A 25,700-nucleotide genomic window follows, 5' to 3' on the forward strand; every position below is an offset into this window, starting at 1 on the left:
CTGAGAGGCCAAATACAGTCACAGTAATTAATTTTTAATTGTACTGCTAATCTATTTGGTGTTTAATTAAAAGGCAGTGCATTGCTGGCTTATCTTGGAGCAGTGATTTAAGGCAGAGTGGAAGACAGCAGAAAAGGTAAAATCCTCTCCACAGTTGATGATACACTCAGCTGAGCGTGTCATTACATGCTGGGGTGGCTGAGCAATGCTGCGCAGACAGGAAAACAGTCATATGGCTTACAGCGTAATGCAGACAATTTGCTCACCTGTGTGCTCCTAATAACCTGCACATGCTACATAACAAACAGCACGTATGTTGCAGACAGCAGAAGCCCGAGTGTAGAGGATCGACTGTGACCCATGTTGAGTCAGACAGAAACACGTCAGCTGTCTTTGTCTTAATTTTAAAATTACATTTCTATTAAATCGTGTTTCAAACATGTGAAACTTATAATCTTATTAACTGAAGCCACACCCGACCCGTGTCCATAGATGGGGCAGGGTTTCTGTAATCTTATCATGAGTCCGACTGAGCGGACTTGCATTTAAGATGATGCTTTTAAACACAGATTTATTATAAAAAGCCACTAACCCAAACACAGAGACCAATCAAAAATGTGCCACGCTGAGAGCTCGACTCGGCAAGAGGTTTGCAGCCGAGTCTTCTAGTGCGCACTTAAAGACAAGTGGCATTCCACACACGAGCTGAAAGTCATAAACAAAGGCTCGGGGGAGCGGGTGCTGGGAGAGACAGGCGCTACGGGTGTCTGAGCTTTGCTCTGCAGCTCTGGGCAGAGCATCCTTCTGTTCGGATTACTGAACACAAGATCCCAGGCCTGCAAAGAGAGGCCCAGCAGTCTTAACAAAGTACTCTAAGATGATTGTGGGGACGTTCAGGGCGCTGCAGCATGCTGTTCATAATCAGAATTCAAGAGTAACAGCATTGTTAAAAGGATGCTTCTGCTTCTCACAGGTATTATAGATCACTCTCATTAACACAGCTTACTTATACTTTGAACCCCGCAGTAAAAAAACAAAGTGATGAGCATCCAGTAGTTGGCAACTGTGTCGGCTTAGAGCACCGGGGTACACACAGCATGTGGGGCTCGACATCACCACCCACTCCAACCACAAACTTGGAGGGCGTAAGAGCCGAGTTACAAAAGAGAGAATCCTGACTGCAGGCAAGTTGAAAACTCGGATCAGATCTGCAAAGGACCGAAGGAAATTCACAGGCACATATATCACTGCTGCTCACATGGCCCACCGTTTACTCCTCTCCTATGAATACAACCTCTCCTCACAGCACTGCAGGATAAAACCCACACAGAACACAAGAAGATAAGTCTGGTAATCCCCGTCAGCTACCACTTATAATTATAAATGCAGCGGCAGTCGATTGTAGGGAGTACACTTCAATAATCAGATGCACGGGGCCGCAGGACTTTCATCTGATTACAGACATGATTTATTGGGCTTGCCATAATGATGCATTACCCTACCATACAGTATGTATGAAGCGGTCTTTTGCAGGCCTGACTTACAGGCAGATTCTGTTTTTAATAATACAAAAAGCAAACACTGACATGGCCCTGCCAGCCTGGGAATCACTGAGCTAAATAAAAGACTGCATTATATTTCAAACGTGGTGTCCATTTGAAGACAGAGACCGTAAAGTCTTGGCTGTCACTCGTAACTGGTCTCCACCCACCCAGCGAGCCACACCAAAGCTCCGAGAAGCCAACATGTCACCAGAAACACACGATTTAGTGAGCGGTGATGAGCAGCCACTCTAAGGCGCTTTTGTTAACTGGTTGCATTTCAGCTCTGAAGGAATTTTAATGTGAATAGAGGAGCTCAATCAGATTACAATAAATGACCACAGGAAACCACACCACTCCTGATCATCAGTGGGCTATGCATGGACTTGAAAAGGGTGGAAACAGTTCCCAAAGCCAAGAATATGAGTGACTCTTAGCTTTACTCATCCCTGGGCAGCTACGCATGCAGTCCACAGAGTCCTGAGTTACAGCTCATCTCACAAAGCACGGTGCTATCGCACAAAGGAAGGTAAATTCCCACGTTCCCAGCTCCCTAACAAGCCAGCGCTGTGTCAGTTTCTCTCGTCCACCTGCACGACAGCAGTGGCCTTTCTTTCCCAGTTGTTGGCGAGCTATGCTGCTAATCCATGTCCCATGTCGGTGGATGTTTGGCCGAGTGGTGGGTGGACAGTGACTCCATAACTGCCTTTCTAAAAATGAATGGTATGCTCCTCTGCACAACCATTGTGTACTCTGGCACCCCCGAGCTCAGTCATGGTAAACAGTAGCTGCTATTGGCAAAGCGGCGCTACAGGCTGCCCTGTCTTAACTAATTCCTGGTATTTCTCCATTAAAACGCACCTGTGTTCACAGACTGCTCCAAGCACAGGTGAGGACACTGAGGTCTGGCTGTGCTCTGTGTTCTCATGTTTGTGGCAAAACTGGCTGTGATCTATAGAAGCATCTTCATAAAGGATTCTACGTGATGTTCACGGCTTTAAGTGACAGCAGGCAGTTTAAGCACAGTAAAAACAGCCCACACTGGTGGAGCTATTAAGCATCTGTATTTACAGGCAGGCCTCTCCAGTTATTTGCCAAACAAATTACCAGTGGAGACTCTTGTGTGCAAGCATGTGCATGTGTGACCCTTTCAAATCTTCCACCTCACCTCGTACTGGCTGATTGAACTGGACATGCACGACACTACACAATACGAGCAGTGATCAAAGCTTTCTTTGTATTTCAAACCATCTTTTAGAGAGCTACCAAAACTCGGAGGGTTCCTTGAGGAACTTGACTTTTGTAGTGCAGATAGGCGCCTACTAAACCTACCAAAGGCCAAACTGATGAATTAAACTGAGGTTTCACAGCCTGCTCAGACCGATCTTCCACTTGGCTGAAGCTGTGCAGGGCTGAGGAATGCTATGCATGACTACTTGGATTTGTAGTCGGCCGCTGCAGCTCTGATTTATTCAGTTATGAATGATTTTTAGGTGAGCGTCAACTCCACGGGTGGTGCAGTGTTTCAGTCCACATTTTTGTGTTCATAAAGCTGTTTGTTATCAGTGCTCTCAACCTCATCAAATCAGTCCTAAAACAGCAGTAAGATCAAAGTAAGAAGAAGAAATGTATGAAAATATTACACGGCAGGTCAAACCAGAGGAAACATGGTGGATTCTTAAACAAACACAGAGGAGAGTTTGTTGATATAATTTATGTTCTTAAAGCAGATCATTTCCGGATTAGGGTGCACTAATTGGCATAAATGCGCATAAAAGGCGCATTAGTGACTGTGTTATTGCAGGTATCTGACAGGGTTTGGCATCCTCTCCGTGGAAACTGACACGCCACGTTATAGCCAACATCTTCCAACACAGTTTCTGCTTCAGGCTCACATCACTGCTCACTTCACTTCACAGTTATCGGGACACATTTGTCAGGGATATTCAGAACTTTGTGAAAAACCTACAAATGACCTCAACTCACCGTTCTGTGACGTGCTCCCAGATGAATGACGTAATCCTTTCACAGCAAGCGTTAAACGTAAAACATTTCAGACTCCAGCACAACTTCAAACCTATCAAAACATCCACTTTTCGTCCTTCTTACTTCTCTCCCTTCGGTGCAAGCTGACTTCATCCATGAAAACCCTCTCACCCCCCGTCTCAGACGCTGATTGGCCGCCACGGGGCCACTAGGGGCTCTGATTGGCTGTGTAGAACGCCAATCAAACCTCCGCCACCGTCTTCTCCGGTAGGATTTTATGGGCGAGAAGTTCGAGCAAAGAGGACACGTGACGTGTGAGGTGGCTCCCTCCGAAACAGCTGTCCGGAGATGATGTTGAAGGAAGTTTTTAGCTTATCCGTTAAAACCTGAACCGAAAACAACGAAGGAGGGCTTTTTGTCCCCGGGAGGCACCGATGTCCACGCTGATGAAGAGGCTGGACTGCTGCTTCACGCGTGTTTTACAGGAGCAGACAGATAAAGTTTGAATAACGAACTGTGTGCCTTTAATGCTGAAACTTTTTTCCTTAAAAAAGTGAAAGGTTTTTAATCACATTTTTTATTGATCCTTAAAAAACCATTGACTTCTAGTTTCTCTGACCAGACTGAACTTTTTGTTTTCATGTCTTTAAAAAGAAGTAACGCATTAAGCAAAGTGACTCTTCAGATTTTATGAGACAAACCTGCTGCAGCCCTGTGCTCGCTGTTTAGGGGGAAATCATCCTTAAATGTGCAAAAATGTGCAGACGGTTTATGGCAATGTCAAAAAAAAGAAGTCTATTAAAAACTGGAGGTAATTATTCCTATTGCGCCACCTACAGGCAGATCCTCTGTTGCACATCTAAGATCCTCCTCTTTCATTCTCCTCCCCCCTCAGCTCACACAGAGCTGAGGGACCCTCTTACTCCTGAAATGTAAGAGGGGGAGGGAACAGCCATCCAATAAAATCAGACATCCTCCCCTTTGAGCAATCATCTTGAAGGGCTGCCAGTTAAATGTCACAGCTGCAGCACCTGTCTATCATTTTTTTGTTTAAAGCCTACATTACAGGTCCTTTGGTGCAACGTCACCCTCTGCTCTCCAGACCTGTGTGAACATGCCCCACTTACATGAATTTCTGGGTCACATGGAGGAGGATGGAGACAGGAGACAAAACAGAACAAAGAGACACAATAAACAAGAAAACACTTTATTTTGAAACTCGGTCGTTTAAATGAATGCATAGTCCAACATACATAACACAAAAGCTGTTTGTATATGGCAGTGAATCAACAGGGTATCTGTCCCATGTTAGTTCTCTAATTTTATAATCTGAATCCAACATGATCAGAGCTACAGTTAAATCAACATTTCCCTCTTTGTGAAGATTCAATTACTGAAGGCGTGAAAAGCAAAAGGTTTAAATCTACTGGACTGTGGCTTTGAAGCGTTTTCCACTTTATTTAACACACAGGCAGGAAAACATCTAACGAGGGCTTCACTTGTTTGCTGGGCAGCTTTTGTGCAGGCCGAGCCACAGGTGTTAATGTGCATGCTGTAGAAAGAAAAGTAAAACTATGTGGACAATTAAAATGTGTTAAAAAATTACTGAATATAACACATGATTCTGTTTTCCATGTACAATAACAATACAGGGCTATTCTATTCGAATAATGAGAAATAAAAGAAGAGCTGTTAAAGTGGGATATTGAGGAGAAGTAGAACATTTGCAGCGAAGGACAAATAAAATCTTTCCTATGGTTTAAATACAGGAACACACACAATCACCATTAGTGTGTTTTTATAAAAATCGCACACACATAAAAACTCAGTGGATTTTAGAATATACCATAAATAAAGATGGACTGCAGCAGAGCGGCACCAGTTTAAACCACAATTATCAGGGTCAGAGGTTTGCTGAGTGTAAGCACGAGTTCAGTATTTTTTCAGCACAGTAAAGCCTTTGTGAAGCGGACTGCTGTGACACAGTGTAAGGCCTCCTCCGACACCGCCATGATCAATGCTTCTCTCTCTGCTGATGCAGTACAAACACACCAATCTGATCAACACTTAGTATCTAATAACTTCAATGAGTAAACCTATAAGAGGTCATCCTCAAACTTGATCCAGTCTTACCCCACTCAGTCAGCAGAGCTGTGTAACAAAGGGTCCACTCTGGAGTTTACAGTGCTTTGATTTAGAGACACTCCACGCTCACCTCACACTTCCCTAAACAGATGGAGCTTATTTCACTTTCAACAGCTACACACTAGAAACAGCTGTGGGCCGACAACATCTACTCCCAACTCATATTTAAGTCCAGTTTTCATTCTGGTCTTTATCTCAAAGCAGATTTTGCTCATTAAAGCTTTTGTTGATCTTTAACTTAATGATTTTTAATGCAGGAGCTGCTCTCATACATATTTTATAGTGACAAAAAGTAATTTATTACTTTAAAAGTGGATATTTGCAACACTTGTTAAAAGGTGTGAAATCGCACCATCGCCGACTCTTGGCTGGATCGATAACACTTGTGTGCACGGTGAACCACAAAGTCCTATTCTGAGCCTGGAAAAACCCCGACAGTAATACCAGAGTCCTGAAATAAAAGCAAATCGAAATAAAAACTGTGCAGTGAAAGATTATGTTGCACACTCTATTATGATCATATGTAAACCTTTCAGGAGCAAAGTCTCTTTTCCACTAGCACAGACACAACTCAACTACTCAGTTTAAAGGGTTTCCATTAGGAGAGTTTGTGAGGAGCTGAGTCGAAACAAAAACGTGACATCGGAAGACTTCATGCCACCGATTGGCCAGGGTGGCCAGTGATGTCACTGGATGAGTCATGAGAGAGACTCCTTCACAAGAATCAAAAACGCCATTTTTCAAACCCGACAACAAAGGAAATGGAGACACACAAACTTCTTTTACCCGAAGTCTGACAAGAAAACGCAGACTGGGACTTTCTGCCCACCTTGCTATGATGACGATTGCTACACAAGGGACTAGAGACCCCAAGGTGCTTAAAAAGAAGTCCCAATCTAACAAATGTAGAATTTAAAACAGGCATCCATCAAAAGTCAGCTCACACTCAGTGTCAAATAATAAAATAAAAAGCCATAAATGAAACAGGAAATGACACAGATGATACTCCTTAACTGGCATGAGGTTTACCAGAAGCCTCAGGCTGACCGTCGGTGGTGCCGTTCCGTGGGATCGCCTTGTTGCCAAAGTTCCAGTCCACAGGATTAAGAAGCTGCATTGTCTTCTTGTGGGTCCATATGGGGTTGATGATAAGTGTGAGCAGAGCGAGGCCAGTGAAGAAGAGTATTAGCTGGGGCAGGGGCACGTGGGTCCACAGATCCACCCGGTGGGTCAAGGTTACCCACCACATGTAGTAAGTGAGTACCATGCGACAGTGAAACATGTGAATCATCACCCACTGGTTGGCTTTCCAGAACAGAGTGCGTGCCCAGCCAGCCTGTCAGGGGAGACAATCATGGAGCTGTCAGACACGCTGTCTTTACATTCATGCAAAGTCTGTTTACTAAACCCGTGAAAAGGAACAGAAAAAACTGTGGTTAGTGCTTCAGGTTTTTGTTGTTTTTAAAAAGGAACTTCCTCTTTCTAAGAACGTTCTGATACAATGAACATAATCACAAGGTGCACAAGACCCAAGAGGAAGTAAAACTTAGAGGCCAAAGAAAAAGTCAAGCCAGTGAGATGCTACAGTAAGCCAGGCCTGGACTTACCAAAGGTCAACGTAGGCCATCTTTGGTAAGTACAAATACACGTCCGGAGAATCTGATGAATAGTACGTGCATGTGACACGAGCATGCTTACCTTCAGCAGCATCCAGGATATACAGGTGAATGGCGTGCTCATCTCCAGCAGGAGGGTGACCATGGGCAGGAAGTGACCCAGGGAATCCCACACCACCGCCCCAACATATCCTGACAGGGCGAAGAAATGGTGCGTGGCCAGTGGGAGGTCGAATGACCAAAACACCACACTGGAGGCGTGAAGTGCAACATTCTCAAATGCAAAAAAGCCAGTGGCTGTGAGCACGTTAAACCATGACCAGTCTTCCTGGCCCCTCACTTTGTCTCTGGTGACTGAGGAGTCTTCAGTGAGGGCCCGGAGACCGGCTACTGTACTCTGGATCCCAAACACTGCCCGGGTGGCAGCAAGGTTCCAAAAAACCTTTTCTTTGGCCAGCAGGGACTTGTAGGTCCGGCACAGAGACACAGACAGGAGGTGACAGAAGAGGAACACTGCAGTATAGAAGCCGAAGCCAAGGCCGATGAGCTGGAGGCGATAGTCCCATAAGAAGTACTCTGCACTGGGCTGGGAGAGGCGGCCGGCGTGCTGCTCGGAGGCCATGGCGCGTTATGGAGGATTACCGAACCTGAGCGCGGGGAGGCTCACATGAAGGTGGAGCTGCGAGGAGCATGGTGTGTGTGGCCCACCTGCAGAACAGACAGACAACACACCATCCATTAACGCGGCACTGTGGCTGTGAAAACACTCCACGAAGCCGTGGACCTCGGTACACGCGGACCATTTTATTTAAACTCTATTTAAGCCTACAGTCTGTGTTCATTTCATCCGCCCGTGACAAACTTTCACTACCAAGTTCTTAGAAAGAAGAGTCAGAGAAAAGTTCAACGTCAACATCGCGACATATCTCACAGAATATTTAAAAATGATTCAATCTACAGCAGTTTACTTACTAACTAACACAGGAACCTGTAACTTACCGGACCGAAGCGTTTCCAGGGAGCACAGCGTCCCTCTGCAGCCGCCAGTAACCCCAAACACGAAAACTCACATCATACGACTCCAATTTGGTCATGTGACATTCATACAGGAAGTCCAGCCTCGCGGTACTTTGCAGAAATCCCATTGGTCGGCGCTGATCAGCCGTAGAATCCCATTGGTTGCCTCTTATTTATATATTCTGTCTGGAAACAGACACTCTCTTTAATATTAATCATTAATATCTATTATTACGACTGGATTCCTGTAGAAGAAGTCGCAAGATTCAACTGAATAAACCGCTTAACAAATAGTAAGATAAATAAATAAACCCTCACAGTAATAAATAATATAGTCATGTCAATAAAATGTTAATTTCTGGTCAAAAAGGTAGTAAACGTGTGCACAGAATTGCATTTTTGACTATTAGAGGCGTGTTATTGGAACATGGCATGTGTGTCTATGTCCGTCCAGCAGAGGGAGCCCTTGCATTGTGAGATTCAAATGAAGTGGCCTGCTTACATTTTCCATGGTTTTGTTTTTGAGGAATTGATGTGCTAAAGCTTTGATTTATTTTATTTCACAGTATTATTGATGTGGTTTTTTTTTTTTTACTTGTTGCAAGAGCCGTTTAACAAAAAGGACCAGACCTTGTGTGCTACTCTCACTGGACTGACCTCTTTCACAGCTTCCTCTCAGGTTCAGTAGCGGTTTTAGATACGGGCGACACGGGCGGTTGCCCGGGGCGGCATCGTGGTGGGGGGCGGCATCACGGGCATCGGCAAAAAAAAAAATAAAAAAATGCTCGTACTCATGCTGCCCCGACATCATGCCAGCGCATATTAGGGATGGCATAGGCACCGATCGGTTTTCTATCGCCCATTTGCTGGGAGTAAGGGCGCCCTCCGTTTGCGAGGTGCGCCTGCTGCTTGCGGCACAGGGAGGAGAGGGCGGGGCGGCGGGGGATTCTCTGGCTGGCTGGAGCAGCATCTAATAACCAACTCGCAAAATAAAACAAAATAAAAACAAACCAACAAACACGAAAACACCAGACATTATGATAAAGACTTATAATTTGCACCGATGTTTTCTATATTTCCTCGGGATGAATAAAGCATAATCAATCAATCAATCAATCAATACACGAAAACTGAGCGCGAGAGCCCTCGGTGCGCCTGCTCGCTGCTGAAGTCAAAGTAAACTTTATTGTCATCTCCGCTACATACAGTCCGGTATATAGAGAGACGAGACGACGAGGCTCCAGTTACAGCAGTGCAAGTAAACGAACAATAAATATTTAAGAGTAAGAAAATAAATATACACTTTAGGACTCGGGGTAAAGGGATCAATAACAATTTAAAATGTATATTTTATATTTTGTTGATTTAAAGTCTCACACAAACTTTTAAAGTTTAAAAAGAGAAAAGAAGAGGAGTGTAGCGACTTCCATAGTCGCTAGAGGCCGGGATTGAGCCTGCCTATTTGCCTGACGCGCTGTCAACTTTAGGCAATAATGCGAGAGGTGGAATTGCTTGCTTGTTTATTAAAGTGCTTGAAAAGTTTACAGAGCAATGTGATCGGCTCGCGATTCAAACTCTTAAAACATCACAGCTCTAATGCAACAAGGGAAACTCGTTGGCTGCGGTCAACAAAAACTACAGCTACCCAGCCCTGCTCTCTGTCAAAATCAAACCAGTGAATGACAGACTGACAACGCCCTCTTAATGTCACCGCTAGCACCCACGTGACTCCTGTTACACATCACCATAGCAACCAAACAAACGAAAACCCAGTGATCATTAAAATTCAATATTTAATTATGGCTCCTACAAGGAGAAACGAGCAAAAGATACAGGTAAGGAGATGTGTCATTGGATAAAGGCAGGTCATGTATCCTAAAACTTTCAGAATACTTTCTTAATTATGTGGGTTACAGCTCCTCCAAGAAGAAATGGTAAAAATAGTTACAGTAACAGACTAAACTCCAAACAATATATACAATAATATAATATTAATATAATAGTAATTAGTCAGTGTCAATTGTTGATTTGTCCTGTTCTCATTGTATGATAATTATGATGTCTGTTTAGTAGCCGTTTGCATACTATATTTTCTCTGTCTTCATATGTGTGTATGTGTGTGTGTGTGTGTGTGTGGGGGGGGGGGGGGGCGCCAGAGGGAGTGTTCGCCCAGGGCGCCAAATAGGCTAGGACCGCCACTGCTCAGGTTTACTGGGTAAGACAAATTACCCATTGTTGTTTACCTGGCAAAGAGCTCGTAGGTCAAAATTCTGCAGGAATGAAAAGCACTGAAACCATGTAATACCCAGCATATCTTTGCCTGACTTCGGCCTTTATGGCCATTGCAAGGTCTTTGAAACATTTGATCATTTGATCATTTGAAACACTGATCATCTGAAGTTTAGAGTCCTGATACTGTATGCTACAGAGCGCCTCTGATGACATGGTCCAAAAAATAAATAAACTGTGGCCACAAAATACTACTTCGTGCCCTCGAAATACTATTTCGAGGGCACGAAATGCTAATTTGTGGGCACGAATTGGGTATAACGTGGCAACGAATTACGCATTTGTGGCAATGAAATAGATAACGTGCGCACATCATATTGATACAATTCCTGGACAGCTGCGTAGAGACATAAGCATAAGAGTAGGCTAAACTTATACACCATGGACAGAGACAGTATGATTTATTTTAGGCTGGGAATGAGCTACAAATGCATTTTGAAAAGCCTGGCAATGCAAGGAACCATTATTACGGAGAGACATTTAAACAGGATACTGAGAGCTCAGTTGCTTTACAGACATAAGTACGACCTGGACGCCGGGATAGATTTTATTGTCAACCAACTGCAAGTGCCTGGGATGGATCACGGTTATCGGTGCCCACAAATTAGCATTTCGTGCGCACGTTATACCTATTTCGTGCCCTCGAAATAGTATTTTGTGGCCACAATTTATTTATTTTTTGGACCATGTCGTCAGAGGGGCTCCGTAGTATGCTGTACCACTGGTCACATTCTTGCAGATAGTCAGCCTGCAGAACTGTAGAACTTATGGATGCTGCCGTTGCTGTGGTGCATGAAATGAATTAGAAGAATATAACCTGCAAATTTTAAATGTAACCATGCTGGGATATAGATTATGTCAATGCTGAATATAGAACTCTTTAGTTTACTACTCTTTAGCATTATGTGGGTTGCTTTAAGGAACTGTGTATAAGGGTAAGCTGAGCACATGGGCACTGTCGACTCGCAGCAAGAAGCATCTGTGTGATGTTGCGTTTTCTCTCCAAAGGAATGCATGGGGTCGGGTTAATTGCTGGTTCTAAATTGGCTGTAGGTGTGAACGTGAGCTTGAAGGGTTGTCATCCTCTGCGTGCTAGCCCAGCGACAGACTGACAACCTTTCCAGGGTGGACCCTGTGACAGCTGGGGTAGGCCTCGGCTCCCCCGTGACCCTGAATTGGATAAGCAGATTGATTTATAGTAAGCTGACACACACTGATCGCTTTTGTTAGATGTGAAAAAACAAAAGCCAGTTCATTCAGTTTATTCTTCTTATATAAATGCCAGTTCTTTGGTGAACCTCCTGACACACTATGAACATTGGAAAGTAAGTGCACCAATTTCTTTGACTGATGATTCAGAGCTACACTTCATCTTTATTTCACTGCTATTTTCGTTAGCGGGCCACAGATCTAAAATGCATGAAATGTCAAGAGCAGTTTGATGAATTCGTTTAGCTCCCCTCCGGTGGGAGAAAATCCCTCCGCTGGAAGTACAGTTACTGTTAGGACAGGCATCAGAAAGCTGTTATTCTGGCATTCCCACTTCAGTGGATTAAATGCAGTGTAATGTATAATGTCTGACATTTACGTGAATACTTTCACTGTGATGATCACAACAGCAGCGAGTAAAAAGGACCACAAAGACAAACTTGTCCAAAACTTTTTCTCAAAAAATTTAATTGCAGAATTATTTACACTGAATGAACTAAGCAATGATCAACGACTCAAATAGGCAAAATCTCCCAACAGCTCTGAAAGAATGGAGGAAAATGCATATGGTATAATAATACAAAATAAATTAACGATAAGGTAACTTGCACTGAAAGAACAGGCCTTGAGAGATGCAGGTGTGGCAGACTTAAATAAATACATAACAAATGTACATCAGTGTGACAGTGTCATAATTCTTAACAAAAACAAAAAGAATAAATAAGCCTACATTCAAAATCAGTTTTTTTTGCATGCCATCATATCAGCTTAGAAAGGAACCATAACAAAGTGAGAATAACAGCAAAACATGAGCAAGTGCAGAAAATAGTTGTGTTTCAATGAAGCATATATTTTATATTTATATATCTATATATATATTTCTTTACAAATAATGAATATTTGGCATTATATTCATCCTTCCTATAGATATGATATACAAGAGATGAAAATAGTTTTAGCTAAACAACTACCTTTTTTCATTTTGTCTAGTAATTATAGAGTTGTTTCACATTCCAACTTCTAGGAAGTGTTGTATCAGTGTTTCTTTCCATGGCACGATTACCAAAAAGTCCCCTTGAAATCGTTCACGTCATGGGTTCTAGAGTTTAAAGCGCATAGACAGTCGTACCAGAAGTGAGGCCACAGAATGTGTAGATACAAGCTCAAACGGCATGTTTGGAGATGGGACACGGTCGGCAATGGCAGTCATGGTTTGATTACGTAAAACTAATGTGCAGTAATAACTTTACAGTTTGCTGGATAAGTCAAAGACATTGCACTTGCAGTTGGCCGCTGCCCTCCTGGCACTGAATACAGCATTATTGAAAATTTCTACGCTCGGGGTTCAGACGAGGTTTCCACCTAAAGGAAAGTGCTGCAACTGCATCCTCAAAAGAAGACTTCCTTGGCGCTCACAGTATCGGATTCATGCTGCGCGTCATCCAGAAGGATTCAGCGCAGAATAAGCGCTACAATCGGCTTCGAGGGAATACAAGATCGCTCTGTGAAAAAGAGTTCATGTGAGAGTGCGTTCACATCTCAAAGGAAAAGGTGTCATCGATGGAAAACGATTTTCACTGGGAGACAAAACCCAGCCGTCAGAGCAACGAGCTTTGGCTCACGTTCTAGAAACTGCCACTAAGGGAGAGTCTCTGGGGTGATAAGGGAGTGATGATTTCTGCAAAAATCACAGTTCTTATCTCTAAATGCATCTGTAAATTTTCTCACACTCGTCTCCCTATTGCCCTTTTCCATGTCCCCTGGTTCCTTCAAGGTCCGACTAGAAAAAAAGGCCTCCTCGCAAATTACACGAATGCGTCTTAAAGGTGCAAATGAAACGCTTGAAACTGAATCAGGTGGCGGTTACACTACGTTATTCACGGCCCTGCTCGAGGTGCATGAGGGAGAAACTCCTCAGTCTTTTCAGCCTCAGCACAGCAGAAACATGTAGTGCTGATGCTTAAGTTCTACACTGCAGGCCACAATTCAGCAATACATTTATCAACACAAGCTTTGAAGGGCCTTAGAGGCAGTTTGCTTGATCTCACCAAGGACCCAAAATCTTACATAAGCTGCTTTGCTTAGTCAAAGAGAGGCTAAAAATGACCCAGCGCAGCAGCTAGCGATCCTCACATGAACAGCCTTCCAGCTACAGAACAGCACACAGCACCAGCAGTTTGGGCCTCAGCGCTGAGCTCTCGTCTCCTCTAAGCCAGCATATGTCAACCCGAGTCTGTCTCTCTGCCGTCTGTCTGCCACTGTGGCAACAGCAGGGGAACGTCCCCGCTCTGCCAACTGCCTGGCATCGCACGCCCAGACACTTTCCAGATACCCACTGTCACACTATTAAAGCTCCCTGCCTCTGCAATGAAAAACCCAACAGAATTCGAGCTAGCCGTGTTTTTTTGTTTCATTATTTCAGTCGTGTTTGAAACGCCGTCACTCCATCACAGACTTTGGTTACCTGGTCATTTTGTCGGACTCTCTGTAATGTGTTGTCTGAGGTTTGCTACAAGAAGTTTGACAGATAAGGAATGTGTCAGACACGGTAGCTTGAAAACAAGTGCGAGTCCCACGTATGCTTGGAGTTTATGTCTTCAAGGATGCGCATGGTTCAAAAAATACTGCGTTTACTCAACAGTACAATTCGCAGGAGCAAAAAGTAAATCAAGGTATCTAAAATACAATTTATCAAACAGCTGATGGCACGGCGATGGCGTGTATCTCTGTGTGTGGGTGCGGGGGGGCGATGGAGGTCAGGCCACAGCTGGGTAGTAATAGGAAAATGAAGCGCAGACCTTAGCTTCACTTAGAGTCAGTATTGTGCTACAAAAACAAGATCCACGCTCACACACACACACACACACACACACACACACACACACACACTATTCAAATCCAGGGACATTGTTTTTTTACTGCTATCATATGATTCATATCCCTGAACCCACCCATAATGAAGCCAGGCACTCGGGCACAATTAGTCATAAAAATAGATTTTTAGAGTGATGTACCGTTCAGTGGACAGCGCATTATTTCGACTTGATTATTTGTCTAGTACTGTACTGATTAAATAAAAAGCAGCACCATTTAGTGAGTTGATTATCCCAAAGGTTTTACTAATAGACTTCAGTCTTTAGGTCAATGATTTGAGAGCGACATCAGCAACACAGTGGAGCGAACGTCGAAATCACTGGCACCAAGTTTCATAATTAAGCAGCAGAATTTTAGCGTTTTGCTCAGAATGAATTTATGAGGAACACAATCACAGACCAGGATTGGATCAAACCAGCTATTCTTTCACTGATTACAATAGTTTTATTGGTGTGTATTGCGCCCATACAGATTGACAGCAAACTAATTTGAGTCTTGGACCCCTGGAGGTCCCTGAACCACACTTTGAAAACCCCAGACCTCTGTAACAGTTGCATATATAGATGTAGGTGATCTTTAGCTTTTGTTTGTGTGGAATTTAGGATTGTGCAAATCTCATCCACTACTTAAAATTGGCATCGGTGTGCACAGCCCGTTCTTTCTGCTCAGCAGGGCTCTTGCCAAGTTTTAGCTATTTGAGACTTGCTGCTTGCATCCCTCTGGAAAAGCCTTTGCCCCAATTTCATTTCATTATTCCCCATCTTTTCCTAAAGGGTGTCAGCCACAGGGAGACTTCAAACTACACTGAACTTTTCAAGAAATGGGAAAAATTACAAAGTACGTCATAGATTAAAGAAGCGAGTATGCAGATATTTTGTTTATGTTTTGACATTTTTCTCTCCATCACTCCTCATTAACTGTGGCTGAGGGTGCAACTTGAAAGGGCCTGAGAGAAGCATGTCGGATGAAAAGACGGCCGTGCGGCGTCGAGTGTGTGCGCGATCAAAATGACTGCATGTGTGCAACAAATCCAGAGAAGTCAAGAGCAAAAGAAAGGGCGGAAAACAGTGGAGACGAAGGGGGGAAAACACGATGAATATTCATCCCACTCACAATTCAAAAATACAACAGTACTATTGTGAACTGGGGTATGTACATTTCCCTTGGAAATACAGAGAACTGTAATAAGTGCATAAGTGCATTTGTCTACACATTTCAATCTAAGGAGTTACAGACACTTTCATACTGGTTTCTACTGCATTGACATGATGAACGCGTTGGCACAAGACTTGCATGTTTTCAGCTTCAAGTAAATGTCGATATCTGAAAGTTGGCAACGGGTACATGAGATATATAGGAAAGATGTTTGAAATGTGCGCGTTGATGAGCTGATGTCATTCTTCCACCAATCCAGACCATGAAGAATGTTTGACTACAACCAGATTGGGTAGAAAGCTGCATTTTTCAACACTGACCAGTCCAGAGCTTATTTAGGGCTGCCTGAATAACCTTGAATGTGTAACCAGTGCCACATGCACACAGTTGAGGTATTTCAAGCATTGGCACTTTGCAAAGACTTGAACTTACAACAATTTAGTGATATTTAGCTTCTTATTCCCCAAAAGAAAAGAAATCATAAGATAATTTTCAAATGATCAAAAAGTGTTGAAGGGCTACTAACTTTAACCGTTTCTGAACAACTTGAAATAAATATATATATCTCATTTACTCTTTTAGCTCAAAGGCCTGGTTGCTGGTAGGTTCTCAAAGCTGCACTTTTTAAATGGCACTTTGCAAATGCTGAAAAACTACAGATGTACCCATCCAGGACACTGGATGAGAGAGCTTGTAGGTCGGGTGTCATGAGAGCGAGCTAAGGAGAAACCCAAGCGACTCATGTCAGACATACATTTCTCGCTCTGGGTGCGGGAGTATAGCCTTGGCGCATCCTACAGTCCGGTGGGGTTTTGGCGATGGGCACTGAGGATGGCTATCGAGATCAGACGACAGATGGATAAAGGAAGAGTAGAGAGATTAGCAGTCTAGAAAAAGGCTAGTTGTAAAGTTTTGTTTGAAATAGGGAGACACGTTAGCCCCTGACCCGATCCTCTCAAAGTCTAGTCTGAGCCTCTGGAATATAGATCTCGATGCTGTCCGCTCGCTCCGAGGCTGAGTTCTGCCGGAAGGAGGCCGCCCGCTTGGCTGCCATGAGCCGTCGGCGGGCTTCCTGCCGGTGCCGATCTGGGAGGTCCAGGGATTTCTCCCTCGTCATTGCACTCTTCTGTCGAACTGTCTTCTTTGGTACGGGAGCTGGTGGCTTTAGAAAGAAGAGAGAAAGATTAAAATGTAATTTTGCGATTTATTAGAAAATACCTTTTGTTTGCTCCACATTTTTTAAAAATCAGTCTGCAAGCGGTGAGTCCTCACCTTCTTCTCTGGGCTATCTACAGGCCTCCAGTTGTTGTTCTTGATCTGCTGTAGCTGGTCAAATTTCATGGTGACGTCATCGATGGAGAGCTGCAGCAGGTCCCAGAACCCAGCCAGGTCCTGAGAGGTGGGTCGCGGCATGGCACTGGGGTCCTACGCAACACGGGCACAGGAGGAAACACAGCAAAGATCAAATACTCTTAAGAGTGTTCAAGTGGTGAGGCAGATACTATAGTGTAACGCCACACGTGGCCACCGAGCTTACTGCACTTCAGCTCCAGTCCACTAGATGTCCTCGTCATATTCAAAACTAGCAGTTGTGATTGAAATGAGGGGCAACAGCTTGTGTTGGAGAGCAGTCCCGTCATTCCTTCATGAATGAGGCCTGAAATAATAAGCTGACTTTGTCGGTGCAGACCTATTCATCACTTGATACCTGAAATGAAAGGAACAGCCGACTGAAAGGTGCCTCATTGTCTCAGTAACTGCTGCAGGTTAATGAGTCATGGGTTTGAGTTTACCGTGTGCAGGTCCCGCTTTCTTTCGTTAAATTATCTCCTTCTAAGCTGAATATTCTTGTGAAGGCTATTCATGATAAGGAAGCACAGCCTGCGTACGCCTGAACAGAATCTCTGAGCTGATTTTATGTGTTAAACGCCGCCCACGAGTACTCGGATACACCGGTTTGTGCTTTAGGACAATAACGTTTAAAAAACAACCCGATAAGGCATGATCATGAGAGGATCTTAAACTGATGCAGGGAGAAAAAAGATTGATGATCTTGAGGTAAATGTGTGCATATTATTAACCTTTGTTCATTACAAATTCTAATTTAATTGCAAATTTCTTTATTCCCAAATCCATCGCAGAAATTCAATTAGAAACAGGCTCTCTCAGGAGGCTCTACTTTTGTTATTTATTTCAGGGCTTGATGGTGTGGAGCACAACACTGTCACAGCTGCAGCACACCCTGCACTGTATTCAGGATTTATTCCATGTTTTTTATTCATAGATTTCTGTCTGTATAAGCAGAATTGGCAACTTTAACTATTTCAGCTCCATGATTTCATAAACTGTGCACCAACCAAACATCTGTGCTGTGACTCGACAACCAGAGACGGTCAAGCTCTAAAACATTTGAAGCGTGCAGCAGAGTAGATGTAGTATTTTATATGATGGGGGCTTGTTATTTAGGTTTTGAAGTTCCCAACTCATTTGGTTTCTTGTTGTGCGTTTGGTTTCTTGGTGATGTGCATTCAGTAATCAGATAATTATTTTTAGCCAAACAAACAGCAGGAAGTCGCTAAAATGATCTCAAAAATATCATCTTTGGCCCCAAGTGTAGAAATTCATTAACCAGTTAAAGTGTTATTTCTTCAGCTCTTTGCTAAAGTTGTATCTGTTGTAACATCACACACAGATATTAAACTTACAGTACTGCTAATCATACTTTGCTTACTGGGACTCTAACAGCGTCTCTCCATAGGGACTACATTCGGCTTTGATATTTGATTAGTATTATGAGATTAGCATAATTCTCCTTCATAAAGCAAACCGTTTGAAAAAACAAAAACCCTTAGATTTCAAACATGAGTGTCCACCATGTGAGGAATGCCAGAAACAGAATTCACTCCTGTTATCTGTAATTACTGAGAGATGGACTCAGAACTCCATCAGCTTTATTCTGACCTCTGTGTCTGTGATGTTCAGCAAACTGTCTCCAAAGTCTCAAGGCTTCAAATATTCAGAGCTGGCAAATTTGGAAGGAGTTAGTGAGTTTTAAGCTTCGGCTGTGTCTGTGTGTGCTTCAAATCCTGGAAATTCTCCCAGAGAAACACTCTGTGCACACCGTTCGTTTTAATTCAGGCTTCCTAAATGTTGATTGAGATGTTAAAGAAAAGCAGGCTCCTAAAACAAGATGAGACGTCCTTTTAAGTTTCTAATTTGTGGACATTTCACAAACCAAGGCTAAATATTTGATTCCTCATCCTCATCCTCATCCTCATCCGCTTTATCCGAAGTCGGGTCGCGGGGGCAGCAGCCTAAGCAGAGAAGCCCAGACCTCCCTCTCCCCAGCCACCTCCTCCAGCTCATCCGGGGGAACACCAAGGCGTTCCCAGGCCAGCCGAGAGATATAATCTCTCCAGCGCGTCCTGGGTCTGCCCTGGGCCTCCTCCCGGTGGGACATGCCCGAACACCTCACCCAGGAGGCGCCCAGGGGCATCCTTGTCAGATGCCCGAACCACCTCAACTGGCTCCTTTCGATGTGGAGGAGCAGCGGCTCTACTCTGAGCCCCTCCCGGATGGCCGAACTTCTCACCCTATCTCTAAGGGAGAGGCCAGCCACCCTTCGGAGGAAGCTCATTTCTGCCGCTTGTACCCGCGATCTCGTTCTTTCGGTCACTACCCACAGCTACCCAATATGGATTTGATTCCATAAATCCATATTGTTCCATATGGATTTATGGAATGGTCAAGGTTGCCGGTTTGTTGAGTAAACTTTCATAACACCGTCTCCTTCAGGAGGAAATAGATAGGTAGACAGAGGCCAGGTACTACCTATCTGTATGCCAGGTGTGAGGGAGACATCAACTCACTGAAGGTAAGGCAGTTTCAGAGAAGCCAGCTGAATAGTAGGAATAAGATGCAAGCCATCAATGCATACGCCCTACCGGTCATCAGATAACCAGCTGGAATAATAAGATGCCCACAGGAGGAGGAGATGCCACAAATGTCAAGACATGAATCCCCTCATAAAGCATGGAGGGTTTCACCTCAAGTCCAACATCCAGACGCTCCATGAGCTACAGAAAGCGGGAGGGCATGGATCACCGAGTGTCAGCAGTACAGCATGAAACTCGGAGCACTCACAAGGGCTGCTCCATGAGAGCCTCAGGCAGCTAAAGACAGACGGTGATGAGGAACAGGAGGAGGAAGTGTATTGGATGACCAAGCCCCTGCATGGGATATATCTGCACCATCTATCTACATCTACATCTGTACCATCGACAGATAGAGGAAGTGGCTGACTAAAGAAATCCTACCAGCGGCTAGAAAAGGCCAGCGCAAAGGACAGCACAGAGGCTCGGATCACGTCAGCAAAAGAACAGGCCCCAAGATCCAGACCCATGGAGGCAGGAGCTACCACAGCCAATAGGACGCAAGTTACAGAGTGTGCAAAGGTTCCCCGGAGACGATCCAGGACATAGCAGGACGCAAGCCGTACACTTGGAGGCAAAACCAGAGGCTGTGATAGTGCTGAGGAACATCTGTGCCACACACACTGCTGGTGTCTTAATACTCAGAACCATTTGAATAGAAGCTTGGTTCTACCTTTACTTCCTTTGTTCCAGGATAAAGCTGCATCACACACACACACACACACACACACACACACACACACACACACACACACACGCACGCATGTATTGTTTTATTTCAGAATGCTCAGGTCACATATAAATGCGCCGAATAGCTATTGATTCTCAATGTTGCACTTTTCCACAATCAATGACATTTTCAGGCAGTTCGATTCAGTTTGTTAGCACCAGCTAAAGTATTAAACGTGTATCGAAGGTTGAAGAACAAAGTGTGGAACTGTTTCTAATGACAAAAGTTCATTCTACAGCACAATCAATATTTTGAATCTAACACCTTTGTGCCAGACGTAGCTGTGTCATTCTAATTTCTCTCTCTCTTACCTTCAAGCACAGATGTGGTAGGATGGATCACATGCAGTGTGGATGGTCATGTTATTTGTGTGCTGCAGAGGTTAATGTGACCTACATGTGACTTATGATGTAAACAGCAGTTTAGTTTTAATTGTTCTTTACCAGTTCATGTAGAAAGCCTAAGGACTTGAATAAAATCACATCTTACCAGGTTTTGCTGACACAGCCAGTAGAATTGCTGGAATTTCTGAGACATGAGCAGCTGAGCGCTTCCCACTGCACTTCGGATTTTCCCTAGAACTGAATCACACGCAGCATATCAAACAGAGCACATGCAAACTTTTAATTCTGCTCAAAGCTCAAAGGATCAGAGATTCACGAAGCTTTCAGAAAAACACTCACTCTCCTCTGACAGGTCATTCTCTTCAGCTTCTGCCTCCATCTCCTTACACCAGCCCTCCATCCTCTTTGTTTCATTGTGGAGCAACTGCATGAACCAGCTCCCGTCCCTCCGCAGGGAAGGGGACGCCCTCCCCGACTCGCCCGGCGAAGCCGCGTTCTCCCGCGGGGAGGGGGGTTCTAGCTGCCAGGTGGTTTCGCTGGTGGTCTCCCGGGGGCTGGGGGGTTCAGCAGGGGTACGATAATCCTCCCGGTAGCTGAAGAGCCCCTGGGTGCGCACGGTCCGCACTGCCCCGTACTGGGTAGGTGTGCTGGGCTCTGAGTGACGCTGGAATCCCCCACCAAACTGCAGGCCCTTGTCCTCCATGGTGGGAAAGCCCTCCAACTCTAGGTCGGCCTGCACAGCTGCAGTCACGCTGTTGGAGCGTTTGAACCTTCCCTGTCTGAGGGGCGGAGATTAAAGGCACGGGTGAATGTACACATGCCAAAATGACAAATAATGGCACTGACAGTGGGGCTATTTTCTGCGATGCTGAGATCAAACATCAAACCCTGATGTTTTGTAATGATGTGAAAATCCCAAAGCCATTATCTTACCCTTTCTTTTCATCCTCTACCTGGATCCCAACAGAATGGTACTCCCGTGAGCCTTTGCTTTCAGATTCAGAGTCCGTGGCTGCTTCCACCTAATGCGAAGAAAAGATACAAACAGTGCTTCTCATTATGTGAGCTGCAATTCCCCAGTGTTTCTGGGTTTATTGGGTTGGGACTGGACAGAGCAACTTAACGGTGCACGACGTGTCAGAAAGTAAACATTGTATGATTTATGGAGGCTGCGAAGGGAAAAAGACTGAGGAGGTTTTTAGGTTTGTGCAGAAATTAGGCTAAAGAATGAAGCACAGCGTGCTATAGGGTACATTCTACAATATAAAATGTCCAATAAAGCATTTGTAGTTGCCCAAAAGGACGTATTAGATTTAATAATAGCAGCACACAGCACCAACTAAATGTTTGGGAACAACTCATTCGATGCTTTGCTGTGCAACTATGCAATAAGCATAGCAGCTTCAAATTAGCCACCTTTGCACACATGCTGGGAGAGCTCGACACAAACACTTCTGAGTTTAGGTCGGGTCAACGTGAAGGCGCTCCATTAGCGTGTTGGTCGGACACCCTTACAGAGTGTGGACGTGTGCTTCGGGTCGTCGTCCTGTTGGAAAACAAATGATGGTCCCACCAACTGAAACCAGATGGGAAGCTGAGCCGCTGTGAATGTTGTGGCTGTTCTACATAAATGGCCAACAGTGTCACCAGCAACATTATCACACCTCCTCCGCCATGCTTCTCAGTGGGAAACACACATTCTCTCACCATCCGTTCATTCTCTCTGCATATCACAAAGACGTGGATCCAGAAATCTGGACTCGCGGGAGCAAAGCCCAGATTTCCGCTGGTCTGCTTCCTTGTGTTTCATGACCCGAGCAGTCTGCTTTGTGTTACCAGTCTTCCTCTGTGCTTTCTTTCTCACATTTCAGTCATAAAAGCTTGAGTCATGCAGTCTCCTCCAAACAGTTTATGTGGAGGTGTGTTTGCTACTTGAACTCTGAGAGGCAATAATTTGGGCTCTACATGGAGTGCCATTGACTGCAGAGTGCAGAGCTACTGCGAGTCCAGGGCTTCCAGCATGTATGCCAGGTGAGGCTGTTTCACAGCGCCTGGTGTTTTTTGGGTTTTTCTGCACTGCAGGAAACAGTAAAAATGTTCAGGTTAATGGACTCTAATTTCTGAACTTAATGATGCAATGTCATTTCTCTGTTCTTGGCCTGTGTTTTCTGTAGAGTGGCCATTGTGTCTCAGGACAAAGGGATGACTGCAGATAGCAGGAAATACATTCGAGGCACAACCGTTAATTGTGTAGGTGATGACCTCATGAAGGTCATGAAGATAATTTAAATAGTGTGAAAAGCCATCATATATATATATATATATATGTATGTGTGTATATGTATAAAGATAAGCTTTTTTGAAGCATTTTTAGTCAGTTATGGCAGTCTGGATGCTTTGGAAGCATCCACAGTGATAGATATGAGGACATTAGTTTTTATTATGGAGGAGGAGGACAGAGCGGCGGATGATAATGGCTCCTGCGTGGCTACAGTCGGTGGAGCCACATTTAATGACACCTCTTCAGTGTTGACCATTTTGCTCTGCTGTTCTTCCTCCATCCGTTCTTCTTTTTCTCTTCTTATTTCTTTCTCTCACTTGTCTCTTTTTGTCTAGCTTTCACAGTGTCTTGCTGACTGACTGTGGCTATCTTTTTTTTTAAATACTGACTGAATCCTGCTTTGTCATATTTGTCATGTCAGTCATTTTTCTCCGGTGCCCACTGAGCTCTTTTTCTCTGTGACAGTACAAGCAGTGCTCTGCAAATATGATTTCATTGGTACGGTTGGTATAATTGGTCGTATCTTCAGAGAGACAGACCTTGCATTAACATCTGCTTTGGGTGATCCAAACACAAGCTGACAGCTCCAAGTATGCCAGTTCACAGCTGGCATTAAAATGCATCTTGAGTGACCACTTATGATTGGATCCGACTTCCCTCGCTCCTCATGCAAATAAAAAATAGATTGTTTCTGTTTGCAAAAAGCAGATTACAGCACTCATATCTGCCCTGCATGCACATAACTCAGTGTATGACCAGACCCAGCTGCTGTGGCTCCTACAGCGCCCCCTTCAGTCCCTCTCCATGCTTGTATGTTCATGTGAAGTGCTTTGTTTGCTCAGACTTGGTCCCTGACTGATCACACCTCATCGACTCATCTGTTCTAGCCTATCAAAACTGTAAACCCCAGTTTCTTGTTTATTGCTTTTCCTTTGTCTACCTGGGCTTTCTTCACACCTTACATCACCCTCCTCCAATCAGATGCTCGTGTGCCTGCATGTCTCAGCCACTCCTTCACCCACAGCCCACTCAGCACAATCATACCATCTTCTCTCCAGCGGCCGTTATCTACCCCTGCCAGCCAACGCTCATCATCTTCTTCATTACCACTCATCCATCCCCCGTATAGGACTGTCTTCCTGACCTCATTTTTCCCAACATCGACCCTTACCTGAAGTCATCTCCTAGTGAAATAAGGATCCACTGTGTCGACACATAAGCTACACAAACATCCGATCTATTCTTCTTTATTTTTACTTGTCCAGTAAGGACTAAGGGAAATGAAAGCCTAATCACAGCTGTGGACACCACTGGAGAGCTGAGTAAGTGGTTCTTTAATGTGGCCCAGGGCACATGCTGACCATATTTTGGACCGGATGACTTTGGATGTGTTCTGAGCGATCAGCTCTCTATTCTGTCGGGTGTATTTATAACCATGCTCTGAGCGGTGCAGCTTTGATAAGATCTGAGCGGAGCCTTATGGTCCCTGAGAGAAAGACAGAGTGATGTTCTTCCTTTGGTCACCTTTGGTTTCCTCGCAGGGTTGTTTGGAGTCAGTTAGGCATGGGTTAAATGTTTCAGCAACACATGTACAGTATGCATAGGTCAGAAAAATGACTCAACACTTATCCACAAACTTCCCTCATCATTTACTACATGATTTTAAAATTAAAAAATGTTGACCCAGTCTTTGACAATGTACCAAAGTGTGTCTTTATAGTGTGATTTTTTTTAAACTAGCACAATCACAAGGTTAGACAAGCAGGACTTAATGTGAGCATCGCGTCCTCCTCAGGATGAACTGTAACAACTCATGATCCTAGTATCTGAATTTGAAATACCTGCATAGTAAATAATGTTGTCTGATATCAAAGCACTGTGCTAAAGTACACATAGCTGTAAAAACCGAGTGCATTTCTCTGCCAATGATATCGTTCCAGCCCTCGGGTGTTTCAAAGAGCGCCCAAAATGTCTATAAGCGGCCTTTTAAGCATCTGACATTCATAAATCTCCAACTCAGTGTAGTATTATGACTGTGAGAGTGAACCAAATGCATTGGTTGAGAATATCGTGCAGTTCTGTTGTTTGGAAATGTCAGCCCTACCTTTGTTGTGGAGTGGTCAGTATTAAAGCTCAGGAGTGACATTTTTGGTGAGCTATTTTGTATTCTGTCAGGCTGTTTGGAAGAAGCTGTTAGCAGGGAGGAAATGAGCACAGAGCAGCCTGCTGAGGTGACCTCCATTACTCGCTCCGTGTTAGAGGCAGAGCAAAGTCCACCTCATGAAAAGAGAATGAGTTTCATGTCTGTGATGGATGAGGGCTGAAAGAAGACAAAACATCCAGGATGCCGTGCAGTTTGTGTCCAGCGGGCTCTTTAGGTGGGACATATTTTGGCACGTGCACGCAGAAATACAGGGGCGTACATACATCATCACAGGCACAGAATCAGCACAGGTGTGGAAACTGAAAGTTGAACGGAGCGACTCAGCCTTTCATCCACAACACTCAAACACCATCTGGTGACTTCCCGGAGCCAATGAGTGCGTTTAAGGTTAAAAGCTTTGACTCCTTTTTTCATGCG

General features: G+C 44.3%; 3 protein-coding genes across 9 annotated transcripts in view; all 3 read right to left on the minus strand.

Moving 5' to 3' along the window:
- Positions 1 to 3,685, minus strand: part of arhgef10 (Rho guanine nucleotide exchange factor (GEF) 10) — a 41,278-nt gene extending 37,593 nt beyond the window's left edge. For all 4 annotated transcript variants that reach the window (XM_039603424.1, XM_039603425.1, XM_031752964.2 and 1 more), the window contains exon 1: positions 3,528 to 3,685. The gene's annotated coding sequence lies outside the window, so the exon portion shown is untranslated. The remainder of the gene's footprint in view (positions 1 to 3,527) is intronic.
- Positions 3,686 to 4,720: 1,035 nt separating this feature from the next.
- On the minus strand, positions 4,721 to 8,434 carry cln8 (CLN8 transmembrane ER and ERGIC protein). The gene is made up of 3 exons (XM_031752973.2): positions 8,288 to 8,434; positions 7,371 to 7,996; positions 4,721 to 7,008 (listed from the first exon to the last, which is right to left on the minus strand). Exons 2-3 carry the CDS (start codon positions 7,908 to 7,910, stop codon positions 6,682 to 6,684), a joined length of 867 nt encoding a protein of 288 aa, XP_031608833.1. The 5' UTR covers positions 7,911 to 7,996; positions 8,288 to 8,434; the 3' UTR covers positions 4,721 to 6,681.
- A 3,800-nt stretch (positions 8,435 to 12,234) lies between these two features.
- Positions 12,235 to 25,700, minus strand: part of dlgap2a (discs, large (Drosophila) homolog-associated protein 2a) — a 183,056-nt gene continuing 169,590 nt past the window's right edge. For 3 of the 4 annotated variants that reach the window (XM_039603551.1, XM_039603550.1, XM_039603552.1), the window contains 5 exons: positions 21,772 to 21,860; positions 21,178 to 21,617; positions 20,984 to 21,075; positions 17,105 to 17,257; positions 12,235 to 16,994 (listed from right to left, as the gene is read on the minus strand). In XM_039603551.1, the coding sequence (XP_039459485.1) occupies positions 16,788 to 16,994; positions 17,105 to 17,257; positions 20,984 to 21,075; positions 21,178 to 21,617; positions 21,772 to 21,860 (981 nt within the window). In that variant the 3' untranslated portion in view covers positions 12,235 to 16,787. The remainder of the gene's footprint in view (positions 16,995 to 17,104; positions 17,258 to 20,983; positions 21,076 to 21,177; positions 21,618 to 21,771; positions 21,861 to 25,700) is intronic. The other variant, XM_039603549.1, reaches the window with a different exon arrangement.

This window comes from Oreochromis aureus, linkage group 19 (assembly GCF_013358895.1).
Source record: "Oreochromis aureus strain Israel breed Guangdong linkage group 19, ZZ_aureus, whole genome shotgun sequence".
Lineage (NCBI taxonomy): Eukaryota > Metazoa > Chordata > Actinopteri > Cichliformes > Cichlidae > Oreochromis > Oreochromis aureus.